At 47.8% G+C, this 25,631-nt stretch overlaps 1 protein-coding gene and 1 long non-coding RNA gene across 2 annotated transcripts; one reads left to right on the forward strand and one right to left on the reverse strand.

The window, feature by feature from the left end:
- Positions 1-3,264: 3,264 nt before the first annotated feature.
- Positions 3,265-7,437, forward strand: TLNRD1 (talin rod domain containing 1). The gene is made up of 2 exons (XM_081887872.1): positions 3,265-4,992; positions 5,168-7,437. Exon 2 carries the CDS (start codon positions 5,565-5,567, stop codon positions 6,621-6,623), a length of 1,059 nt encoding a protein of 352 aa, XP_081743998.1. The 5' UTR covers positions 3,265-4,992; positions 5,168-5,564; the 3' UTR covers positions 6,624-7,437.
- A 7,504-nt stretch (positions 7,438-14,941) lies between these two features.
- LOC309356448 lies at positions 14,942-15,376 on the reverse strand. Its single transcript, XR_014162801.1, has 2 exons — positions 15,323-15,376; positions 14,942-15,164 (listed from the first exon to the last, which is right to left on the reverse strand). It is a non-coding gene; the product is annotated as an uncharacterized lncRNA (long non-coding RNA).
- Positions 15,377-25,631: the final 10,255 nt, after the last annotated feature.

The following is a 25,631-nucleotide window of genomic DNA, read 5'->3' on the forward strand; positions in this document are numbered from 1 at the left end:
CGGCAGCAAAATAATAGGAACAAAACATTTTATACTTAACAAAGCCTAGCAATTATCTAAATTCTGTGTTTTTATTTTATTTTAATGTTGGTCTATCTAAGCCCAGCAGGGACGCAGGTGGCGCTGTGGGTTAAAGCCTCAGCGCCTAGGACTTGCCGATCGAAAGGTCGGCGGTTCGAATCCCTGTGGCGGGGTGCGCTCCCGCTGCTCGGTCCCAGCGCCTGCCAACCTAGCAGTTCGAAAGCACCTCCGGGTGCAAGTAGATAAATAGGGACCGCTTACCAGCGGGAAGGTAAACGGCGTTTCCGTGTGCAGCTCTGGCTCGCCAGAGCAGCGATGTCACGCTGGCCACGTGACCCGGAAGTGTCTCCGGACAGCGCTGGCCCCTGGCCTCTTGAGTGAGATGGGCGCACAACCCCAGAGTCTGTCAAGACTGGCCCGTACGGGCAGGGGTACCTTTACCTTTTATCTAAGCCCAGCATTGTCTATTCCTACCATCCCTGACCGCTGGTCCCACTAGCTAGGGATGATGGGAGTTGTAGTCCAAAAACAGCTGGAGACTCAAGTTTGGGAAACCCTGGTCTACACTAACAAGCAGCAGCTTGGCAGAAAGATGGTATAGTATATGAATAAAATAATTAAGTATCTTTTCTGTTTTCTGATCTAGGTGGTGTGTGTGTGTGTGTTTTTCCCCCCCAGGGAGAGATGGTTCTTTGCTGAGGCCAAGACAGCCAAGACCACAACAGACATCATTGAGAAAGGACAGCAACTCCCATCATAGCTGTCAACGTTTCCCTTTTTTTAAGGGAAATTCCCTTATTCCGAATAGGATTCCTCACAAGAAAAGGGAAAAGTTGACAGCTATGCCCATCATCCTCTCTACTGTAAGGATCCCAAAATTACATTGGCTTGCTATGGTTAGGATTGCTCTGTTAAGTTACTTTCCCAAAAGTAGCAGATAGATATTTACTTCTGAAGAAGAAAATAAAAGTATGTAACTTTATTAGTGCTTTGTGCACAGAAAAGTCACCAGTTTGGTGTACAGACAAATATCATTTTACGCACCAAATACAGGAACACAGCAGACAATGTCTGGATGCCTTTAGTCACAACGTCTTATTAGGCTGAAAAACATAAGCACTTTTCAGGGCAGTCTGCATGGGTAACATGACTGATTAAAAAAAAACGAGTCACCACCATGAACAGGAATTTGCAGGCGCACCCTTAAGGCCTTTTTTAAAATAAAAAACACATCAAAGGAGACTACAGTGCACGAGCACAAAATAAGCGGACCCCCACCCTTCCTGAGCTGGACTTATATAATTGAAGTGTTATGTCCTGCAGTGACTCTGGGTGCCTTCCGGAGTATATTAAAATGCTTTAGATTGACTTTTCACAGAAGCATTGTTTGTATTCGCCAGACCCATAGATTAGCTATAATTTTTAAAGTAGCCTCTTTGCTGTCGATAGTACCATCCCCATTCACACCAAATCATGCCTTGAAATGGCAAGTAGAGCTTAATTTAGTTGCCGAAATATACATAAACATGCCGTGGGAGAAGGTGTAGCTCAACGACAAGACAAGGCACTTGCACGCTGAAGGTCCTAGGTGGAGAACCAGTGCCCCACCAGATGCCAGTGGACTCCAACTCCCATCAGCCCTAGCCAATGGCCTGGGATGATGAGATGATGTACCGTATTTTTCGCCCTATAGGGCGCACCGGCCCATAGGGCGCACTTATTTTTTTGGGGGGGGGGAATAAAGGGGGAAAATATTATTCCCCCGCCCCCCGAGCCCCAAAGAGCAAAGAAGCCATGACAGCAAACGGGATGGATCCCACTAGCTGTCTTGCCTTCGTTTTTAGCCTGGGGGCTGGGGGTCCGGGAGCGAAGGCAAGGTTGCACTCAACCTCGCCATCGCTCCTGGAGCTTGCTGGGCTGGGGCGGGGGAAGCCCCCAGAACGGGTCCGGGAGCGATGTGCACCGACCCCTCTTGTTCTCCAGGCTTCAGCGAAAGCCTGCATACGCCCCATAGGACGCACACACATTTCCCCTTCATTTTTGGAGGGGGAAAAGTGCGTCCAATAGGGCGAAATATACAGTAATGTTTTTGATTTTTTTAAAAAAACTTTTACAGTTTTAAAACTTTTCTGTTTAAATGAGCCTACCTTGATATGCAATATTAGGCACATTTGTTTCCCAAGCTGTTGGTTTTATCTGTATTTTCACAATTTTATTACATCTACTTGCTTTTAAAAGTTTGCTTTTAATTGCTGTTTTTAATGGATCATAGAACAGTGGAGTTTGAAGGGACCCCATGGGTCATCTAGTCCAACCTCCTGCAACGCAGGAATCGCATCTAAAAATCCCTGACAATGACCATCCGACCTCTCCAGTGAAGGAGAGTCAGCTTATACTATTTTATGTAAACCACTGAGATTTTCTTCATTAAACCTTGCTAAATAAATAACTAGAATTAAGTAAATAAGTTATCACATCCTAGTTTGTGAGGGAAGTGGGAAAGATACATGGAGCAGGGCCTAGACCACGGTGGGGACCCCGTTCTCTCCTTATCAAGCTCACCTCCGCTCATTCTTGCTTGACTCTCAGGGATACATTAAAACACTTTTCTTGAACCATGCTTTCCATCTCCCACAGGCCTTTATGCACTCACAGCTTGTTAAATTGTGGTCTGCTAATTATCTTTTATCACACATTGTTTTGGTCATTTTATGTGGACTGTTAACATCTCTGTAAAGCCTGGGCAGCTTCCAACAACTAATGGCAGGATGCTGATACAGTGGTACCTCGGGTTACAGACGCTTCAGGTTACAGACTCCACTAACCCCAAAATAGTACCTCAGGTTAAGAACTTTGCTTCAGGATGAGAACAGCGGGAGGCCCCATTAGCTAAGTGGTAGCAGTTCAAAAGCATGTCAAAGTACAAGTAGATAAATAGGTACCACTCCTGTGGGAAGGTAAACAGCGTTTCCGTGCGCGGCTCTGGTTCACCAGAAGTGGCTTAGTCATGCTGGCCACATGACCCGGAAGCTGTATGCCGGCTCCCTCGGCCAATAAAGCGAGATGAGCGCCACAATCCCACAGTCGGTCACGACTGGACCTAATGGTCAGGGGTCCCTTTACCTTTACCTCAGGTTAAGAACTGTTTCAGGTTAAGAATGGACCTCCAGAAAGAAATAAGTTCTTAACCCAAGGTACCACTGTATATTCTTTTAAAAGTGGTGGTTGTTGTTGTTTAGTGATGTCTGACTCTTCATAACTCCATGGACCATAGCACGCCGCTTTAAAAAGTAGTAGCAGTAAAGTGTTCTCTAGCCTAGTTGGCCAACAAGAAAACCACAATCCAATCAGGCGGCAGTGCCCACAGGCTAACTCCATTAGGTTTGCACGCTTGTCATTTTCTCCTCCATAAGGAGAAACCAAAAGAAATGCTTCTGTATTCAAAACCCTCCAATAAACCACTGGCAGCGCCCATCTCATAGCTCAAAAGACGCTCCTGATGTTTCCAACACCGGTGGGAAAGAGGCAAAGACCTCGTTCTATGCTGGTTCTTTAGAAAGCTATCCCAGATTTCAACAGGACTTCCAAGTAATGTTTGCTGACAGCTGGGAAGCTAAGGTTGCAAAAGGGGGCGGGGATAGATTATGCTCCTTTAATTAAAAATAAAATAAAATCGGGGGTGGGGTGAAATCAACGGGCAGGCTGGGCTGAAAACACAGGCCAGAACCTTCCCACGTGTAAACCAACAGCCACGGCTCTCCTGCTCCAAGCGCATCTGCGTGCGTAAAAGCGCAATCGAGCCGACGGCCACAGCAAGGGCGCCGCCGCCACCGCCTGTTATACCGGGCGGTGACACCGCCTCTTTCCCTTCTCCCACCCGCCCCATCTCCTGCTGGGGTGGAGCCTTCAAGGCAGCAGCGGGCGTGGAGAAGACCGCAGCGTTTAAAACGAAGGGCGGCGACAGGCCGCACAAAAGATTGCTATAGGCTTACAGGGAGGTTACAGCGGAGGCAACCGGGAGAAAGCATTAAAAAAGAAAGAGAGGAAGGGGGAAAAGGCAGCAGCAGCAGCAGGCGCGTTGGCTCCGGCGCCCGCCCTTTCCCCAGCCATGCAGGAGCAGCCGCGCCGAGGCAGCTGATAAGAGCCCCACGGCCGAGGCTGAAAAGAGACTTTGGGAAGTGGAAAGCTGGCGAGCGGGCGGGGAGCCCTCCTTTCGTGATCCCTCCCTCCACCGCGCAGAAGTTGGTGATTCAGCCGGGGAGGGTTGGAGAAGAGGAGGAGGAGAAAAAGCCCAGCGAGGAAATATGGTGAGAGAGGAGGCGAAGGGAGGCCGGCTGGGTTCCCGCAGCAGCTGTTGCAAAGGCCACCCAGCGCCGCCGCCGCCGCCCTTGTTCGAGGGCAGAGCCTGAAGTTCCCCGTCGAGCGGAGATCGGGTGCGCCCACGCCCCTGGAGGGCCGGCGCCGCCGCCGCTGCTTTTCCCGGGGACGCTGGGCGTCGTGATCGGAGCGACAAGCAGGAGAGAGGTGGCGAAAAAGAAAAGCAAAAGCGGCAAGCTAAGCTTGAGGGTTCCTCCCTCCTTCCCTCCCTCCTTCCTTCCTGCCTTCCTTCTGCACCAGCGGGCTGGATCCGGGTGGTGTTGGGGGAGAGGAAATCGTTGCTTTCCGCCCGCCCTCCTCGCCTCGCCTTCCACGATCTGCCGTGTCCTCTTTTGCACCGGAGGTGAGGTGCGCACGAAACACTTCGGGGCCAGCCTAGCAAATCAAAGCGGCAACCCTCCTCCTCCTCCTGCGCGCGGCCAGTTCCCCCGGCCACAGCTCCGCCGGGCCACACCCTCTGCTGTTCTTCCTGATAGCAACGGGGAGAGGAAGAGATGCGTGCCTGCCTGCTCGGGAGCTGTTAAAGGAGCCTATGGCGTTGGCTGGCCTCTTTCCGGGCCACGGGGACAGCTTGGATTGGAAAGGAGTCAAACGGTAACAGGATCGTCGCCTATTTCAGCCCCTCTTCCCATTTATTTTCTTTTTTAAAAAACAACAACACCATCCCACCCAAACTCTTTTCCTCATGAATTTAAACGTGCCACTGTAATTTATTCAGCTGGAAACTTTTAAAGATTTTAAATGATTGCTCCTATTATTATTTTTGCAGCAGCTCCATTTGGATTATTTGCTAATAACGCTTCTCTCCAAAGAACGGTCCATCTGCAGGAAAGGGAACAATAATTGATCATGCCGTTGCGGAATTGAGGATCCAGTCTTCCCAAGAGTCGGGGAACCTGTCGCCTGTTTCCAAGCCTATTAGTTCACTGTGAAAGTGGAGTAGCTTCAGTCTCCCTTTGGATTGGGCTGCTCTCCGGCCGGCTCCCGCCTCTCCCTCTGGCCCGCAAAGACTTTACTTTTACTTGCGGAGATTAATGGAATGATGGTGCGGAAAAGGCAGAGAGATCCTGCCAGGCTGAGTGGGGACTCCTCCGGAGGCATCAGGAGCGGGAGGGGTGGCGGCAGCTGTGGGGTCCCGAGAGGCATGCGTGTGCCCCCCAGGCGCTATGGCTAGCGGCGGCTCTGGCAAGTCCGCTAGCGAGGCGTCCACCCCGAGCAGCGGTGCGTTGCAGCGGAAGAAGCTCATCTCCATTTGCGACCACTGCAAGAGCAAGATGCAGCTGGTGGCGGATTTGCTGTTGCTGTCCAGCGAGAGCCGGCCGGTCAATACGGATAGCCTGTCCGTCTTTGGGGAGTCCTTCGAGAAGTGCCGGGACACCATCATCGCCAGGACAAAAGGCCTCTCCATCTTGACTCACGACGTCCAAAGCCAGCTCAACATGGGACGCTTCGCAGAGGTGGGGGACATCCTGGTGGAGATGGGAGACCTGGTGGTCTCCTTGACGGAGTGCTCTGCCCACGCCGCTTACCTGGCGGCGGTGGAGACCCCAGGAGCTCAGCCAGCATTGCCCGGCCTGGTGGATCGCTACAAGGTGACCCGGTGCAAACATGAGGTGGAGCACGGCTGTGGGATCTTGAAGACCACCCCTTTGGCTGACATGAGCCCTCAGCTCCTGCTGGAGGTTTCCCAGAACATGTCCAAGAATCTGAAATTCCTGACGGACGCCTGTGTCCTGGCCAGTGAGAAATCCAAGGATAAGTTTGCCAAGGAGCAGTTCAAGCTGAGCGTCAAGTGCATGAGCACCAGCGGCTCGGCCCTATTGGCCTGCGTCAAGGAGGTCAAGACTTCGCCCAGCGAGCTGACGCGGAACCGCTGCGTCTTGTTCAGCGGGCCCTTGGTGCAGTCTGTCTGCGCACTGGTGGGCTTTGCCACTGAGCCTCAGTTTTTGGGCAGAGCGGCCGCCATCAATCCAGAAGGTAAAGCCGTGCAGACCGCCATTTTAGGGGGCGCAATGAGTGTCGTCTCGGCTTGTGTGCTCCTTACCCAATGCCTCAGGGATATAGCCCAACACCCCGAAAGTAGCTCCAAAACAACTGAATACAGGGAACGGTTGCGGAACTCGGCTTGCGCCGTCTCGGATGGTTGCAATCTGTTATCTCAGGCACTGAGGGAAAGATCTTCGCCTCGGACTCTACCGCCAGCGAACTCAATTTCTGTGAATTAATCTTTTCAGTTTAGGTATACCTTGGTCACTGCTAACACAAATGTACTTAGGCTCCCCTCAACTGGCCCTTTGTTTTATGTATACCAAAGAATTTGTGTAGATCAGCCCAGTCTTTTGATTTTTTAAAAAAATTATTTTTTTGAATGGGGGAGGCAGCAAAAAGATTTACCTTTTACCCTATGTAGAAACAAATCAGCATTGAGTGGCTGATCATTTGGGGCGAGGGATTGTGAAAAAAGAAGAGAGAAACCATCCAAGTTGATTCAATTTCGCATCTTTTATAGAATACAAGGTCTACAAACAAGCGAGTGGTAATAACAGTTTTAAGGTTTTATTGAGGTTGGATGGGATAGAGAAAGGGCCTTAATTGCGCTGGGTGTGCTTTTAAAACTTTTTTCTTTTTCTTTGGTCTTCCAAAATTTCCCTTCTAAATTTTACTGTTCAGTTGTGCAGGAAGGAAAAAAAAGTTACCTCAGTTTTCATACAGTCTGAAAGAAGCAGAACTTTAAATGATGGATGTAGCTACCTTTTTGTTTTGTTTTTATGTTGGTTTCTGTATGGTTACTTTTGAATCAAGTGTTAGGTTAGAAGTGCATTGGCTGTGTCGAGTGGGAAAAGAGTGGAGATTGGATGTGATTTCCAAGCTGGGGGGAAGCTACTGTGAGTGTTTTAAAACAGGGGGTGGGGGAATATTACACTCTTAACAAGAAAGTGATTTGGGTTTTTTAATTATTATTTTTCAGTGTCTTTTTTAAAAAAAAATCTTGCATGTACTGGAGTATTTATTTCATCTATTAAAATGTTGTTTCTCAGATGTCTTTCTATGACTCTTAATACTTGAAATAACAGTTTCCTTGTTTTGTGCTGTAGGCCTTGATCCAAACGGTGGTGTGTAAGTTTGATTTAGGTGGTTTGCAATGAACCCTTACCGTTTGAATTCAATGGGGTTCGAATTGGGGTTCGAATTGCAATACCTGTACTATAAAAATATAACATAAGTTATAATCGAAGCAATGACAATACAGTTAAAAATCATACAGCATCTAGCACAGCACTTTCTTCGGGTTTTTTGCGCTTCTCTCCTCCCTCCCCACCTGCCTTCCTTAGGTGGATTTTGTTTTTTAAAAGTTGAATCGGAGAACTGGGAGGTTTTAATAGAATATTTCAAAGTGGGGTATTGGTGGCACTGAAGGGTGAGGTTGCGCTTAATTGAAAATTGGTCTAAGGCTTTCAGTCACTATGGAAATTGCTTGTGCAAGACGTAGTGATTACCACCGTGTTGGATGGCTTTAAAGGGGGAATTAGACAAATACCGTATTTTTCTGTGTATAAGACGCCCCCTATTTTTGGGACTCCTCATTAAGAAAATGGGGGCAGATTGCTTATTTTGGTGGGTTGCCCAGAGTTGTTGATTGCCCAGGGTTGTTGAAAACCGCTCACCCGCCTGAACGATGCTGCCAATAACACGCATCACCAAAGCCAACAATTGTTTGCCCGCTCACCGCCAGCGGCCACCAATTGCCCACGCAATTACCACAGCGGCAGCCGATTGACAGCAGCCCTTGCCACAGCCACAATCTCCCACCAAGATAACCCCACATTTTTAACATTGTTTTGGGGGGGGGGATCTTGTCTTATACACGGAAAAGTACAGTACATGGTTGATAAGGTTAGCTGCGTTTACCAGCCATGGTGACTGTTTACTACCTCAAGGGATGAAGACAGTGGTACATTTGAGCCACAGTTTCCGGGGGACATGAATAGGGCTAGTACTGTTGTGTTTGGATCCCGCCTGTGGGCTTCCCATTGGTATCTGACTGGCTGTTGTGAAAACAGGATGCTGGTGGGTCTTTGGTCTGATCCAGCAGAGCTCTTGTGTTCTTCATTTCACTGAACTCAGTGGAGCTCACTTCAAGGTTGGCATGTGTGGTTGTGCTGTTGAGAACACGCTCTACAATCCTTTCCAGATTTACTGAGAAATAGGTCTGACTGTGTTCAGTGGGACTTTGGTGCTTAAAGTATGTTGGGGATTGCAACTTTGAAGGACTACTTGTTAAGGCTGCAATCCCATACCCACTGACAGAGGAGTGATCCACATTGAATTCAGACGGACGTGCTTTTGAGCAGAATTGTATAGGATTGCATTGTAAATGCGAGATCCTGTGTGCACATATAGGGAGGAAGAGCCATTGAGTTGGCATGGAGTAGTGGACAGGGTTTTGAACTTAGGTTGGGGAGATCTGTGTTTGAATCTACACTTGGCCATGAAGCTCATTAAGTGATTATGGTCTGGTTACCAACTCTCGATGTATCACACAGGGTTCTTCAGCTAAAATGAAGAGACAACCAAATAGGATGGCTTGATCTTGAGGAAAGGATAGAATATAAATGAAATCAATAATAATGGAACTTACTCTTGAGTCAACATATATAGGGACAGGCTCCGAAACTAAAACTCCCAGGCTTTAGTATCATAGTTAGTAATACATTTTGTGATTTGATTTCTTCAGAAGGTGTGCTTTGCTTAATGGTGCTGACATTGGGTCTACAGTGATACCTCGGGTTACAGACCTTCAGGTTACAGACTCCGATAACCCAGAAATAGTACCTCGGGTTAAGAACTTTGCTTCAGGATGAGAAAAGAAATCGTGCTCCGGCGGCACGGCAGCAGTGGGAGGCCCCATTAGCTAAAGTGGTACCTCAGGTTAAGAACAGTTTCAGGTTAAGAATGGACTTCTGGAGCGAATTAAGTTCTTAACCAGAGATACCACTGTATATTGCTTTTGAAATGCTAGTCTTTTTGGCCCCCTCTGTCCTGAACGTTGACTTGCCTTTTTGGCTAGTTTGGTACTGATTAATGTTTTGCTCAAAGCTTCATTTCTATCTCTCTCCTCTTTCCATCAGTACCTCTCTTTTCTTTTCTTTTCCTTTTCTTTTCTTTTCCTGTATACCTGAAGGAGCGTCTCCACCCCCATCGTTCAGCCCGGTCACTGAGATCCAGCGCAGAGGGCCTTCTGGCGGTTCCCTCATTGCGAGAAGTGAGGTTACAGGGAACCAGGCAGAGGGCCTTCTTGGTAGTGGTGCCTGCCCTGTGGAACGCCCTCCCAGCAGATGTCAAAGCAATAAACAACTATTTTACTTTTAAAAGACAACTGAAGGCAGCCCTCTTTAGGGAAGTTTTTAATGTCTGATGCTGTATTGTTTTTAATATTCAGTTGGAAGCCGCCCAGAGTGGCTGGGGAAACCCAGCCAGATGGGCGGGGTATAAATAAATAAATAAATAAATAAATAAATAAATAAATAATAATAATTATTATTTAAAGCACATTGATCCATTCCTGCTGGAGCCATTTTTAAAACACATTGATCCATTCCTGCTGGAGCCATCTAGGGTAGTGGCTTGAATTTTGCATGGAGATTTATTAAGGTGTTCCTTGGGCACTTATCAGGGGTTCCTATGTGAGAGTATCGGCAATGATGGAAAAGTTTCTCTGAAAGAGCCTTCCCATTGTGGAATGTGGGTTTTCTGGAAAATTTTGAGTTGGAAGATTTTCTTTTGAAAATGAGTGTAATTTGCACTGGGACAATATTGGTTTGCATTGGGAAGTTTTCTGATACCCTAGGGAATGACCTTAGCATGTTTGTTTTACTTTCATTTAGTGTACAAAGCTTAAAAACCCTTGAACGGCCAAGCTTGCCTAATATTTATTTGCAGTTGGCCTCTGTTCATTATATTCCCTCCATTGTTGCGGGCAGTATGCCTCTGGGAGTCCCTGGGAGTCATAAATGGAGAGACTGTTGTCCTGAGGTGATGCTTACAAACTTCCCATAGGTGTCCGGTTTTCCGCTGTAAGAACACGATGCTGGACTAGATGAGCCATTTGCCTAATCCACTAGATCTCTTCTTCTGTTCTAACTAATGTGCTTACATTTTGGATATTATTTTTTCCCTGCAGAAAAATAAATCCCTAGGAAACTGCCCACTCCACATTGTTGGTCTCCCCTCAGAGGAGCTTTGGGTGCATTTATAGGACATGTTCTTAGTGGTCTTATGGAACTGGACAGTTCCTTGTCTGACCTGTCTCTACAGGGGTTCTGTGGCAGGTGCATTTATGTTGAAAGTTTTTCTTAGAGGCAAAATGTGTGCTGGTTTTTTTTAAAAGCCACTAGTTTAGAGCAACGGAGGCTCCATCTGCACTGTACAATTAGTGCTGCACCATTCCACTTTAAACGTTCATGTCTCCCCCCACAAAGAATCCTGGGATCTGTAGTTTTCGTGGAGGTTGCTGAGAGCTGATATTCCCCTCACAGGGCTATAATTCTAAGCGTGCTTTAACAGCCAATCCCTCTTCTCTGGGAAATTGGGGAGGGGTGTTATTATTAATTTATCTACATATATCCACACTTTCCTAACAATATATATACAGTGGTACCTCGGGTTAAGTACTTAATTCGTTCCGGAGGTCCGTTCTTAACCTGAAACTGTACTTAACCTGAAGCACCACTATAGCTAATGGGGCCTGCCGCTGCGCCGCTGGAGCATGATTTCTGTTCTCATCCTGAAGCAAAGTTCTTAACCTGAAGCACTATTTCTGGGTTAGCGGAGTCTGTAACCTGAAGCGTATGTAACCTGAGGTACCACTGTACTGTGGTACCTTGGTTTACCAAATTAATCCGTTCCGGAAGTCCGTTCTTAAACCAAAGCGTTCTTAAACCAAGGTGTGCTTTCCCATAGCATCAGCAAACTGATGTGGGAAACTGAATTTCAGAAATTAGAAGCTAAAATCTGCATATTTGCTGATCCCTAGTGGTGACTGCACCCATTGCTTGCATGCAGCCCCTGGAGGGGTTGCAATGGGCCAATATAGCACACCGGCTGAAAAAGGGTAAACGTTACACTCCATAAACTAATTTTCTACTTCACCTGCTGAAGTAAAGCTATTGGGTAACTTGGTGAGCAGGGCAGGGGGAGGGAGTCTGCCTAAATCATCCATCCATAGCTGCTCAGCTGTAGACTTTGGATGTGCCATACAATCAAGTAGCTATGTGCAATTCTGGAAAAGGCAGTATTTGTCTGCTTTGGAAGTAAAACTTTTAGGTGCCTTTTTAAAAAAAGTAACCAAGATGCACCATATTTGTGGGTTTCATCTTATCTTTGTGGTTTGTGTACAGATTCTGAAACTTGCTGGGGGATCAAAATAGTTTGTTGATCTTATTTTTCCGTTTGGAAGCATGTGGCTTATTCCTATGCTACGTTACCAAACCAGTAAATACCCACAACAAGCTTGTTGGCTTGTTTCTTGTATATTTGTTTCATCGACTACATATCCTGCCCTTCCAAAGGAGCCTGGGGTGGCTAAAGAAGAGGAGAGCTATAAGTGTCCCTTTTAAAAAAAGCAATTGTTAAATGCAAGAGAATTTGTTTTAGTGTTTGTATAACAGATGGGTGAACAGGCAAAACCCCAACAGGGGAACCATTTCTTACCACTGCAAATCAATGCTGTGCCTATATAATTTCTGCCTGGGGTAGCTGTGTAAAAAGTCCTAGGGTCTCTGCCAATTAGAAAAAAAGTGTCTACCCTACATTGGAAGAGAACAGGGCTGTCTATATAGCTGTTTCCTTTTAGGAACATAGAAAGCTGCCTCACACCGAATGAGGCCATTGGTCTATAAAGCTCAGTAATGTCTGCACTGTCTGGCAGCAGCCCTCCAGGGTTTCAGGCAAGGGTCCGTCCCAGTCCTGGCACCTTCTGCGTTTAAAGCAGATGTTCTAACACTGAGCTACAGCCCTTCTCGTAAGTACTGTGTATTTAAAAATGCAGTTTAGATAGCTCAGGTTTGAGCTGAGATTATATCGGGTTTACCTGACTTCATTTAATCCAGCTCTTGCTTCACTGATCTTCAATCTAGGATGTACAATGGTACCTCAGGTTAAGTACTTAATTCGTTCCGGAGATCTGTTCTTAGCCTGAAACTGTTCTTAACCTGAAGCGCCACTTTAGCTAATGGGGCCTCCCGCTGCCGGAGCACAATTTCTGTTCTTATCCTGAAGCAAAGTTCTTAACCTGAAGCACTATTTCTGGATTAGCGGAGTCTGTAACCTGAAGCGTATGTAACCTGAAGCGTATGTAACCCGAGGTACCACTGTACTAGCCCTTATCCTGTATGTAGCCTGCCCTTCATTTTTGCTAGAAAAAGAAAATGGTGGTGGTGTTGTGGCAATTCGGCCAAGTTCTAGTTGTATTCGATCCTGCAGCTCAGTTGTAGTTTGTGAAAGTGGGTTTCCTGTTTGCTACATTTGTACACAGTATCCCGAGGAAAGTGCACGCAGGGTTAGGGATCTATGGTAGTGAATGGATGGCAAAGTGTTCAATGAAAAGAAAGCTTGGGGCAACGTCCAAAGGGAGTTCTACGTGTGTTCTGTTGCTTTCTCAGGGTTCTTCACACAGTGGCTTAGGGCCCTTATATCTATGGAACCGCCTCTCCTGGTATGCCCCACAGAGGACCTTAAGGTCCATGAATAACCATAGTTTAGAGGTCCCAGGCCCTAAGGAAGTCAGACTATCCTCCACCAGGGCCAGGGCCTTTTCAGTGATGGCTCTGACTTAGTGGAATGCTCTGTCCCAGGAGACTAGGGTCCTTCAGGATTTAACCTCCTTCTGTCGGGCCTGTAAGACAGAGCTATTCCGCCTGGCCTTTAATTTGAATTCAGCCTGGTCTTTTATTTCCCTTCTCTTCTCTTCCCTCCCCCTCCCCTTTTATGAAGATCACCCACTCTGAGACCCCACAGCTAATTCTCCCCTGGCCTCCTCGCCAGCCCAAGTAGGACCAATTCAGCCAGCTAGCCCTGGGGATTATCCAATTGCTTATTTCCCCTAAATTGATTTTTGAGTTTTATTGTTATTCATGCTTTTATACTGTATTTTATGCTGCTTTTATAATTAAGCGTTTTAAAGTGTTTAAAATTTGTTGTTAGCTGCCCTGAGCCCAGTTTTTGAACCGGGAAGGGCGGGGTATAAATAATTTTTTAAAATTATTATTATTATTTAGTGACTGGGATCCATTGGGACTGGAAATGCAGGCCAAGGGCAGGTAGAGTCAGAGCCAATGACAGGCACAAAATTATAGTTTTGTGCCTGTCCTCCCTGCTGTGTTTTATAAGGTGGCGACACAGGCTCCATTTGCACTGCACTGTACATTGTTGTCCGCACTACACATTAAAAATATGCCAGTTTAAACAGCCATGGCTTCACTCAAGGAAGTCTGGGACATGTAGTTTCTCAAGGGTGCGGAGATTTGTTAGGTACAATTCCCCCTCAGAGAGGTACAGTTCAGTTCTCGGCATAGCTGTCAACGTTTTCCTTTTTTTTTAAAGGGAAATTCCGTTATTCCAAATAGGATTCCTCGCAAGAAAAGGGAAAAGTTGACAGCTATAATAATAATAATAACTTATTATTTGTACCCCGCCCACCTGGCTGGGCTTCCCCAGCCACTCTGGGCGGCTTCCAAAAAAATATTAAAATCCTCTAATACATCAAACATGGTTCTGAGTAGTTCAAAGAGCAATCCCTCTCCACAGGGAACTCTAGAGATTGTGAGGGGGCGGCAGTGGCGTAGCGTGGGGGTGCAGGGGGGGCCGGACGCACCCGGCGCAACATCTGGGGGGGGCGCGCTCACACTCGCAGCTCTCTGCCCCTACCTGGCTCACTCACTCTCTCTCACTGCAGTGCTGGCTGTGCGAATCCGATCCGCCGGGTCGCTGCCCACTGTGGAGGGAGTGGGTGCCTGGCATGCGGTGCAGAGAGAGAGCGAGGGACTATCTGGGGGAGGGACAGTGCAGCGGCCGCCCAGCGCAGCGCTGAGCGCAGGAGAGAACCACACCAGACCAGACCAGGCAGCAGCAAGAAGAAGCTGGCAGCAGCGGCAGGTTAGGGGTTAGGGGGCGCAAATTACTTGCCTTGCCCCGGGTGCTGACAACTGACGCTATGCCACTGGGGGGCGGGGATAAGGGTCCTCTACAATTTTCAGCACCTCCCAGGATTTTTTGGGCCAACCCATGACTGTTTAAAGTGGTATGGTACTGCAGCTGTGGCCTAAAGCAGTATCATACAGGTCCTGCAGTCAAGTGGGTGACAAGCGTCTTGCTATGCTTTCCTTTGGACCACATCAGTGAGGTGTGTGTGTGGGGGGGGTCTTGTTGTCTGGGCAGCCCACGACCTCCATGCACACTGCACAGGCTTGCACCCAGGGAGGTCATTTTGCTGCTGTTAGCGCAGCGGTTTGACTTCACTCCTGGAGGCACGCTCCATTGCCTCTCGTTTGTTAACAATTCGATACGATAATCTTTATTGTCATTGTCCCATACAGAACAACGAAATTGAAAAAATCTACACCTGACATTCAAAAACCAACAAGCCTGCTATCCCAGCCTGGTTAGCCCCCTAAAAACTCTGATACCCCATAATTAAATACAATATACTCCCACAGAGACTACCTTACACTGCGTTTAAAACCAGAATTGCATTTGGATAAAAACTGTTTCTCAGGCGGCCAGTGGCGTAGCGTGGGTTGTCAGCACCCGGGGCAAGGCAAGTAATTTGCGCCCCCTAACCCGTGGATTTGTGCCCCCTAACCCTAACCCCCAGATGTTGCGCCCGGTGCGGCCGGCCCCCCCCTGCACCCCCCCCACGCTACACCACTGCAGGCGGCTAGTCCTACTCTTTATAACCCTGTACCTTCTTCCAGAAGGCAGAAGCTGAAAGAGATCAATTCCGGGGTGTGCACTATCCTGCACTATCTCTGCAGCTTTCTTATGACCCCTGGAAGCATAGATTTGATCCAAGGTGGATAACAATTCTCAGCACCCTTAACAAACAACATCTCTCAGAATCCTGGGGGGGGGGGAGCCATGACTGTTTAAAGCAGGGGTGCCAACTTGCCCCCCACATTGGGGGGGGAGCAGCGTCTCGTGGCTCGTCCCACCTGTGCACACGAGCGCTTGCATGGCAGCGGGGGCGAGCTTCACCCTTCGTGTGCCTCGCTCCTGCCTAGTGCAAGAGCGTTTGCCTGGTGGCAACGGGATAGTGGCCCCCTCAGTACTGGGGGAGGAGCTCAGCCTCCTCCCCACCAATACCAGTGGCATAGCGTGGGTTGTCAGCACCCGGGGCAAGGCAAGTAATTTGCGCCCCCTAACCCGTGGATTTGCGCCCCCTAACCCTAACCCCCAGATGTTGCGCCCGGTGCGGCCGGCCCCCCCTGCACCCCCCCACGCTACACCACTGCAGGCGGCTAGTCCTACTCTTTATAACCCTGTACCTTCTTCCAGAAGGCAGAAGCTGAAAGAGATCAATTCCGGGGTGCACACTATCCTGCACTATCTCTGCAGCTTTCTTATGACCCCTGGAAGCATAGATTTGATCCAAGGTGGATAACAGTTCTCAGCACCCTTAACAAACAACATCTCTCAGAATCCTGGGGGGGGGGAGCAGCGTCTCGTGGCTCGTCCCACCTGTGCACACGAGCGCTTGCATGGCAGCGGGGGCGAGCTTCACCCTTCGTGTGCCCCGCCCCTGTCTGGCGCAAGAGCGTTTGCCTGGTGGCAACGGGATAGTGGCCCCCTCAGTACTGGGGGAGGAGCTCAGCCTCCTCCCCACCAATACCAGTGGCATAGCGTGGGTTGTCAGCACCCGGGGCAAGGCAAGTAATTTGTGCCCCCTAACCCGTGGATTTGCGCCCCCTAACCCTAAACCCCAGATGTTGCACCCGGTGCGGCCGGCCCCCCCTGCACCCCCCACGCTACGCCACTGACCAATACAGGGGGGCAAAGCTCCTTCTGCTCCTATAGTTGCTGCCCCTGGTTTAAAGTGGTATCATAGTGCTTATTAATGCATGGTTCAAATGTGACTTTGAGGGGACAGGAAATCGACAGGCTGTGCCATCCGCAGGGCAGGATGTAAGAAAAGGAGGGTATTGTTGAGGGAAGACTAAAGACTGATCTATATGTTATTGGGAGGGTGTTTGAGAGAGTCATAAGCCTTTCATGTATATTTTTTGCCATCTTTCTGACATTGTCATTCCGCTGAAACTCCCCAAATACTGCTTGGACTCCGGGTTTGGTTGGCCTGTTAATTTATTCACGCTGACACAGACTGAACCACTAATAATATTAGCTGGCTCTGCAGCCCTATGTACTGTAAATGATTTTTTGCCATGCCATATGCTATGGGAGAGGCTATATTTAGGCATGGGAGTGAGCTCTGAAGTTTCAGGCTTTTGCTTTGAATTTCTTGGTTTCCTGCCAGGTCTTGGAACTCTCCGAACTCCCTGCAATTTCCTTTTTATGTTAGCGTTGGTTGTAGGATCTGCCGTCTTTTTCTCTTTCCAGCTCTTTGGCTTCTTATGCAAAAGCTACTTATTTAACAATTCTGCTTGTTGCCTGATGAGACCTTTACATTTATTGGAGGTTTGCTGTTAAATATTTGGACACTGTTGTCTGTTTGTGTGTGTATCCACATACCAAGGGATTACTAGTATGTTGCTTAATATTCAAGTCCAACAGCACGATTGTTTGTAGTGTTAGATAAGCAAAAGACTGTTTAAAACAACGGACTTGTGTGTGCTTCACTGTAATCCTAGATGTGCTTGTGCTTGCAAGTAAGTGATGTAGGATCATGTAAAAAGGATGCGGGTGGCGCTGTAGTCTAAACCACTGAGCTTCTTGGGTTTGCCGATCAGCAGGTCGTCAGTTCGAATCCCCATGACAGAGTGGGCTTCCATTGCTCTGTCCCAGCTCCTGCCAACCTAACAGTTGAAAAGCACACAAGTGCAAGTAGATAAATAGGTACCACTGTGGTGGGAAGGTAAACGCATTTCCGTGCGCTTTGGTTTCTGTCACTGTGTCCCGTTGCACCAGAAGTGGTTTAGTCATGTAGGCCACATGACCCATAAAGCTGTCTGTGGACAAACGCCAGCTCCCTTGGCCTGAAAAGCGAGATGAGTGCCGCAACCCCATAGTCGCCTTTGACTGGACTTTCCTGTCCAGGGGGCCTTTACCTTTTACCTTACCTGTAGGATCACAGCCTAATTCTGCACAGGATAGCAACTTGAGCAGCACAGTGCTATGCATGCTTACTCAGAATTAAGTCCTACTTAGTAAGTGAGGCTTAGGCTGCAATCTTGTACTCTGTTACTTGGGAGTAAATCCCATTGAACTCAATAGGGCTTGTTTCCAAGTATAGAGTGGCACTGCAAATTTGTCTGGCAGACGAGCATGGTACACAGTTTGGGGATTCCTGGCTTTGATTTAGATGTTTTATGCACTTTGGAATTTCAGGGGATTGGAGCTAGCTACAAATTAGATTTTGTTTTTGAGACTTGTGTGTAGGCTTTCAGTACTACTCCGTAACTCTTGGACATACCAAGCTGTTTCTGCTGGTTCATCCTTCAAAAGTTCAGCTCGTTCCATATCTAGGTATGTTTGCTGGACCACACCCAGCACAGGTTTGTACTTGCTCCCCTCTCTCCCCAGTATTAAACTGGAATGGGGGAAAGGGGAACTTTTTAAAACTACAGTGGTATCTCTGGTTACGTACTTAATTCGTTCTTAACCTGAAACTGTTCTTAACCTGAAGCACCACTTTAGCTAATGGGGCCTCCTGCTGTGCCACGCTGCCACTGCACGATTTCTGTTCTCATCCTGAAGCAAAGTTCTTAACCCAAGATACTATTTCTGGGTTAGTGGAGTCTGTAACCTGAAGTGTCTGTAACCCAAGGTACCACTGTACCAGTGAAACAGACTGCAAGTGTCTTTCGCAATCGAGAAATCGGGGTTGGCTTGTTTTTTTTGCAACAATGTGATCCCTTAAATAAAATGAAAGGGAGACCCTGAACTTACTCACTGATGCCCGGGCTACCTCAAACAGAAAGTGAAACACTCTTATTTCTTTGTTCAGCTATGGAAAAAAAGTAGCTCAATGTTAAGCTTTTAATTTCTGCTTTGAACTAAACAAACTTTCAAGACTGTGTTCCTGATAGTTCCTCAGCTTTTGATCCAGCAGCTGTTCTAAGTGCAACTCCAGTAGCTGAACTTAAGATGCAATGCTGGACGCTTAGGCGGAAAAGCCCCATTTACTTAGGTGGAAAGTCCCATTTACATCAGTGACACCTGATTCTGAGTAGGGGGGTGGGGAGTATAGGATTGCATTGTTAGTGTGTAGATGTGTGATTTATATGCTTTATTATAGCAAGGAAACTTTGGGCCTGGTAGGGCAGAAGACGGGGCTGGAGGCCAACAGTAGGTGGAGCCAGAGCCACCAACAGGTGGAGCCAACTTCTTCTAGGTTTATCCTCATTCTGCTTCCTGCCACATTCTACAAGCGCAAAATTCAGACTTGAGGAGGAGGCTGGTAAACTGGACTGAATGTAAGAAAGCAGCCTGGCAAGTACTGGATGGAGACAGATTGAGGTCAGTGGGGCAGTGCCCCCATCTGCCCATATGGACCAGCCTCCACTGCTAACTGGCCTAATTTGTGAGGAGCTTAGTATGAGACAAAAGATTTTTGAGCTCTGATTTAATGGAGCACAGTAGGCAATTTGAGAGAGTTTACATATACAGGTAAGGACGCAGGTGGCGCTGTGGTCTAAACCACTGAGCCTTGGGCTTGCTGATCAGAAGGTCGGTGGTTCGAATCCCCATGACGGGGTGAGCTCGCATTGTTCAGTTCCAGCTCCTGCCCACCTAGCAGTTCGAAAGCACGTCAAAGTGCAAGTAGATAAATAGATACCACTCTGGCGGGAAGGTAAACGACATTTCCGTGCACTGCTCTGGTTCGCCAGAAGCGACTTAGTCCTGCTGGCCACATGACCTGGAAGCTGTCTGTGGACAAACGCCGGGTCCCTTGGACTATAGAGCGAGATGAGCACCGTGATCCCAGAGTCGTCCGCGACTGGACCTAACAGTCAGGGGTACCTTTACCTTTACATATACAGGTATATTGTAACCAATGGCCTTGTGAGTCAGCTTGGAGGTATGCGCAACAAACTGAGTCAACCTCTGCAAGGCTAACAGCACAATCCTGCGCGTGTTTACTCAGAAGTAAGTTGCACTTCATTCACTTGGGCAGACTCCAAGGGAAACATGCATGTTTCTACTTCGTTAGCTGCCTTGAACATTTAGGCAAGGGGAGACACAAACATTTTCGGAATAAGTAACTAGATGCAGGAGTGTAGCTTTACTGGCTGAGGGAGCTGGCGTACAGCTTCCGGGTCATGTGGCCAGCATGACCAAGCCGCTTTTGGCAAACCAGAGCAGCGCACAGAAACGCCATTTACCTTCCCGCCGGAGCGGTACCTATTTATCTACTTGCAGCAGAGACCGAGCAATGGGAGCTCACCCCATCGCGGGGATTCGAACTGTCGACCTTCTGATTGGCAAGTCCTAGGCTCTGTGGTTTAACCCACAGCGCCACCCATGTCTATGAACTTTTGAAAAGTACATAGGGCTAAAAAGAGGAAGTGGGGAAGAGTGTCTCTTCCAATTTCCTCCTTCAGCTCCATGCATTTTTCAAGGCAGGTAACCACCCACATCACAAAAGTGGGGTTGGGGGGGGGCTCACAGGCTTTGTGGGCACTGGGAGAAGATCTCAAGGGCACCGTGGTACCAACGGGCACCATATTGGTGAGCTCTGACACTGGTGAGCTCAACGGCTGAGTACAGCAAGTGGACTCGACAGCTGAGTACAAAGAGAGCTTTAGTACTGTGCAGTATTTTCCTTTCCCCATGAAAAGCAAGAGTTAAATTATGCAAATATGCTTAATATGTAGCCCTGGAAATATGCATCCCATAACCACAGGACTTTGTGGAGGATAGTATATCCTTGCCATTAGCTTGCCAAAGTAATTGCATTAAGTATTGACCATTATACGTTGTTTTGACAGGTCTGTAACTATTTTAGAATCCAAAATCATAACATTTATTATAGTAGGCTGACTGTGTCATCAGCAAGCTTATGGTTAATCTTTACATATGCATTTTGGCCCAGAAACGTATTCAAATGCAGGAAAAGAGCAGCACGTCTGTCTCTTCCTGTGTAATATTCATTAATTGAGATTTACATCCTGCCCTATTTTGCAGATTCAGGAGCATAGGAAACTGCCTTACACTGAGTCACACCATTGGTATTGTCTGCACTGACTGGCAGTGACTGTCCAGGGTTTCACATGGGGATCTCTCCCAGCCCTAACTGGAGGTGCCAGGGTTTGAACATGGGACCTTCTCCATTTAAAGCAGATGATGTACCACTCAGCTGTGTCCCTTGCCCAAAACGGAAGATTTGAGAAAGTTTGCAGAATGCCCGCAAAAGAGCTTCTGTTTGGTGTGATGCGTCCAGTTCACCACTGTAAAGTGACCCCTGACCATTAGGTCCAGTCATGGCCAACTCTGGGGTTGCGGCGCTCATCTCGCTTTATTGGCCGAGGGAGCCGGCATACAGCTTCCGGATCATGTGGCCAGCATGACTAAGCCGCTCCTGGTGAACCAGAGCAGTGCATGGAAACGCCGTTTACCGTCCCGCCGGAGCGGTACCTATTTATCTACTTGCACTTTGTGCTTTCGAACTGCTAGGGTGGCAGGAGCAGGGACCGAGCAACAGGAGCTCACCCCGTCGTAGGGATTCGAACCACCGACCTTCTGATCAGCAAGTCCTAGGCTCTGTGGTTTAACCCACAGAGCCACCTGCGTCCCTTATTTCACCACTGTAGGAACCAGTTATTCTGCAGTCAGCCAGAGGACCCTGTTGCAAGCCTTTCTGCCACTGCTTTGCCCTCAGGGAGCAGTGGATTCCAGCAGCCTTGGAGAAGAACAAATTGCTATGGCTAACTATACATTAGTTGTGCCGTAAGATTTCCCCATGGCGAGAGGGTGAGCAGGCAGGCATGTGAAGAGTGGTCTGGAATGGGACTCCCGGGCTGATGGCAATCCCAGAAGTATTAGCTGCTTCTCTTTACACAGTTTATTACAGTGGTACCTCGGGTTAAGAACTTAATTCGTTCTGGAGGTCTGTTCTTAACCTGAAACTGTTCTTAACCTGTAGCACCACTTTAGCTAATGGGGCCTCCCAATGCCACCACTGCACAATTTCTGTTCTTATCCTGAAGCAAAGTTCGTAACCCGAGGTACTATTTCTGGGTTAGTGGAGTCTGTAACCTGAAGCGTCTGTAACCCGAGGTACCACTGTATTTCTTGAATTCATTAATCGCCATATGCCAAAGCCCATATGGCAACTTCTAATCAAATTGGTTTAAAGACATTCACTATGATCAATGCCAATGTTGCCTAAAACCTTTTCCAACTGGTGAGCCATTTTGACTGCTCCCCCATCCCATGCCCCTCATGGGCCATTCTGACAGGTCGGCCTGTCAATCTGACACCTGCCTGTCAATCACCTGACACGACGTTAGATGACCCAGAGGTCTTGTTTGGTTTTTAAATCCTTTGTGGGTGCACAGTATCTGCAGACACAAAGAGCCTATTGTGTTGCAGGCTTGAATTCATGCAAAGCAGGGATGTCCAACAAGTCAATTGCAATCTACTGGTAGATCTCCATGAGGTTTTGGTAGATCGCGGTCGATCGCTGGGTCCCTTTCCTTAGCGTTTTAAAAATAGAATCCGGCCCCACCCTCTCTCCCCACCCTCCATTGTCGATCTGCAGAATGGAAGACAGAGTTTACTCAGTGAGGGTGTTTGTTTCCCCAGCGATCTGTTGGTGAGTTTCTGATCCCCTTTCCCCCTAAAAAACCCTTAAAAACGGGGCTTTCCTCCTCTCTAAAAAAAAGCTCACTACCGGTGTTATGTACTGAAGTTCTCAGCCTGGGCCAGCAGGGGGATACTGTAGGTAGTTTTCACTCAGGTCCACATACGCAAATAAGAAATTGAAAGTGACGTTCAGTGATTGGATAGTTACAGAAAGTTGTTACTGTTGCTTTGTACTGGAGCTCTATATAAGCAGGTTGGCTGAACCCTTCAGTCCAGTTCTGTTCTGGGCCTGTGAATAAACAAGAGCTGTTTGAAGAATTGCTGTGTCGTCTGATACGTTCACCCACAACTTAACAGCCAGTTTTTAATTCTGTAAGTAGATTGCAGTCTTTTGGGAGTTGGCCACCTCCATGCAAAGGAATACTTGCATGTACATATGCCTTCCTAGGGGGTTGCTGAAAGCATGCTTTAGGTAGTTTCCCATCAAGAACTGCGACACACAGGAAGCTAGTGCCAGTCAGCGGATCAGAGCTCACTGCAAGCCCACCTTGGGCAGCAGTTGGTATATCCTTAGCAGGCTTGCCCTCATTGCCACTCTTGCCCTTGCTGCCATTTCTTTCTTTCCCTACTGCTATGCGATGGGGCCCTTCCAGCCAAGTGTTTTTTTTTGCAGGTGTTCTGTAACATGCTAATGATGCCAATATGGCGGGTTTATAAAGGTAAAAAAAAAGTTAAAGGACCCCTGGATGGTTAAGTCCAGTTAAAGGCAACTATCGGGTTGTGGCGTTCATCTCACTTTCAGGCCGAGGGAGCCGGCGTTTGTCCACAGACAGCTTTCTGGGTAATGTGGCCAGCAGGACTAAACCACTTCTGGCGCAATGGGACACTGTGCACGGAAATGCCGTTTACCTTCCCGCCACAGCGGTACCTATTTATCTACTTGCACCGGCGTGCTTTCAAACTGCTCGGTTGGCAGGAGCTGGGACAGAGCAATGGGCTCTCACTCCGTCATGGGGATTCGAACCGCCGACCTTCTGATCGGCAAGCCCAAGAGGCTCTGCTTTAGACCACAGCGCCTCCTGCGTCCCATGTGGGTTTATACTAGACCACCCCCACAACATTCTGCTTTGCCATCTGTTCCGTGACGCTTCTCAAACATTGCTGAATTGTTGATGTCTGCAAGGGCACCCTTCCACCATAACAGAGGCACCATTGGGGTGAGGTGGGGGTCTGAGGGGTTGAACAGCATCTGTGGTATAAACAGCGTCAGGATTTCAGAAGGGAGATGAGGGACAGGCTGGAAAACCAAGCATTATGTCTGCCCCCAAACCTTTGCATTGAAAGCGGGATCGCGTAGGACAGCCCCAAAACCATCATGAGCATAAAACATCATGAAGTTGTAATAAATGCAAAAAAAGGCGCTTGCTGGATCAGGCCAATGGCATCCAGCATCCAGGTGCCTGTGGGAAACCATTAAGCAGGATTCAAGCACCAAAGCACTCACCCCCTCCTGTGGTCCCCTGCAACTCGTATTCAGAAACACTACTGCCCCCAACTGTGAATTGAGGGCATAGCTGTTACTGCTTGAAAACTCTTGATTTTTCTGTTGTTTAGATTTTTATTTTAATTGTATGTTCCTTCCTTCCTTGGTGTTTTATAATTGCTGTCGATTTCCCACCTCCCCCTGTTTTTGATGTGACTATTAATTGGTTCTTTTATTGTTGTTTTTAGGCCGTTTGAACTGATGTTAGCTACTGCTGACTAGACCAGGCTTCCTCAATTTTGGCCCTCCAGATGTTTTGAGACTACAATTCCCATCATCCCTGACCACTGGTCCTGCTAGCTAGGGATCATGGGAGTTGTAGGCCAAAAACATCTGGAGGGCCGAGGTTGAAGCCTAGATTAGGCAATCTCTTATTTGGAGGAGAAAAACAGGTGTATAAATCTTGGGTTGCATCCAGCTTCATTCTTCTCAGTTTGGGCCCATTATTAAAATTGTGTCCAGTTAGTCATGTTCCAGTATTTTCCATAGGTCTACTTTAGAGTAGGACCAACATCAAAGGCAACCCCTTGATTTAAAGAAACTAAATGTCCTCCTTCCCGATCACTGCTTTGAAATTGTCGCATGAGTTAATGCTACTTAACATGGCTTTGTTATAACCAGGGCCTAAGACATTTTGCAGCCTGACTAGCTAGCAAAGCCTTCCACCCCCCACCCCCCTATCAAGGTTACCTAGGAATTGGACAAGTTATTTTGGCATAAAATCCTCAGTGCACCTATTCCTTTTTCCCTGGCTGTAAAAACACAACAATACATTAAACTACTATATCTTCCTCTTTTGTGCATCCAAAATTTAGCTGCCTTAGGCTTCTACCTAATGATAGGGCCGGCTGTATTTAAAGAGTTGGTGCTTAAAGCATTTTTTTAAAGAAAGAAAGAAATGCTTTTAGAAGAAGCAGTTTTGGAGGGGAAAAAATGCTTCTTGCCCAAGCTCGAAGGTTTTCCTAGAAGTAAGTGTGTTTGTGGGCCTGTCAGACCACACCCTTCCCCTTCCCACTAATTTCCTGCTGAAGTCATGGTTTGAAGGCTTCTCAAGCGTTCAGCTCCCCCCACCGTGAGTGTGTGTGTGTGTGTGTACGCGCACTGAAATCTTTGGAGCCAAGATTTGCTTTCATGGCATAAAAGCAAGATTTCGGTCCCTACTTATTAATGAAGGAAATCCACTGGGCCATGGGGAAGCGTCTATGCAGGTTTCGACACTCCTACCCCTTTTTCCCAGTGCTTTTTTTTAAAAAAAAACCATCTGCTGCACTTCAGTACACAGAGGTGTTCCCCTTGCCCAGCTACTGCTAAAATTGTGCGTGTGTGCACAAACACACTCCAGCAAATGTCGCGCGGGGATAAGCTGTTCCTTGGAGTGCTGTCTGCACAGGGTGGCTTGGAACAGCTTTTGAATTCCATTTTCTGTGCACTCCGGCCTGGAGGAGAACTCAGCAAAAGGGGAAAAGGCACAGTTTGCCGCTTTAGGCCCTGAGGCTGCTGGCTGCAACAAATCTCTTCGCTTAAAGAGCTGGCAAGCGGGTTTGGGGAATCTCTGTGGGCGTCGAGGAGCCAGCTCTGGGCTGCTGTCGTTGGTTCAAGAAGTTCTAAGCAGCAAATGCTTAAAAAATAATAATGATGAAAAAATGGTTAATGAACTCAAAATTTAGAAGTCTGCAGGAATGTAGCTGCTGGTGACTTAAAGAAAGATTTTAGA

This window comes from Podarcis melisellensis (genome assembly GCF_964234715.1).
Source record: "Podarcis melisellensis genome assembly, chromosome: 14".
NCBI classification, from domain to species: domain Eukaryota; kingdom Metazoa; phylum Chordata; class Lepidosauria; order Squamata; family Lacertidae; genus Podarcis; species Podarcis melisellensis.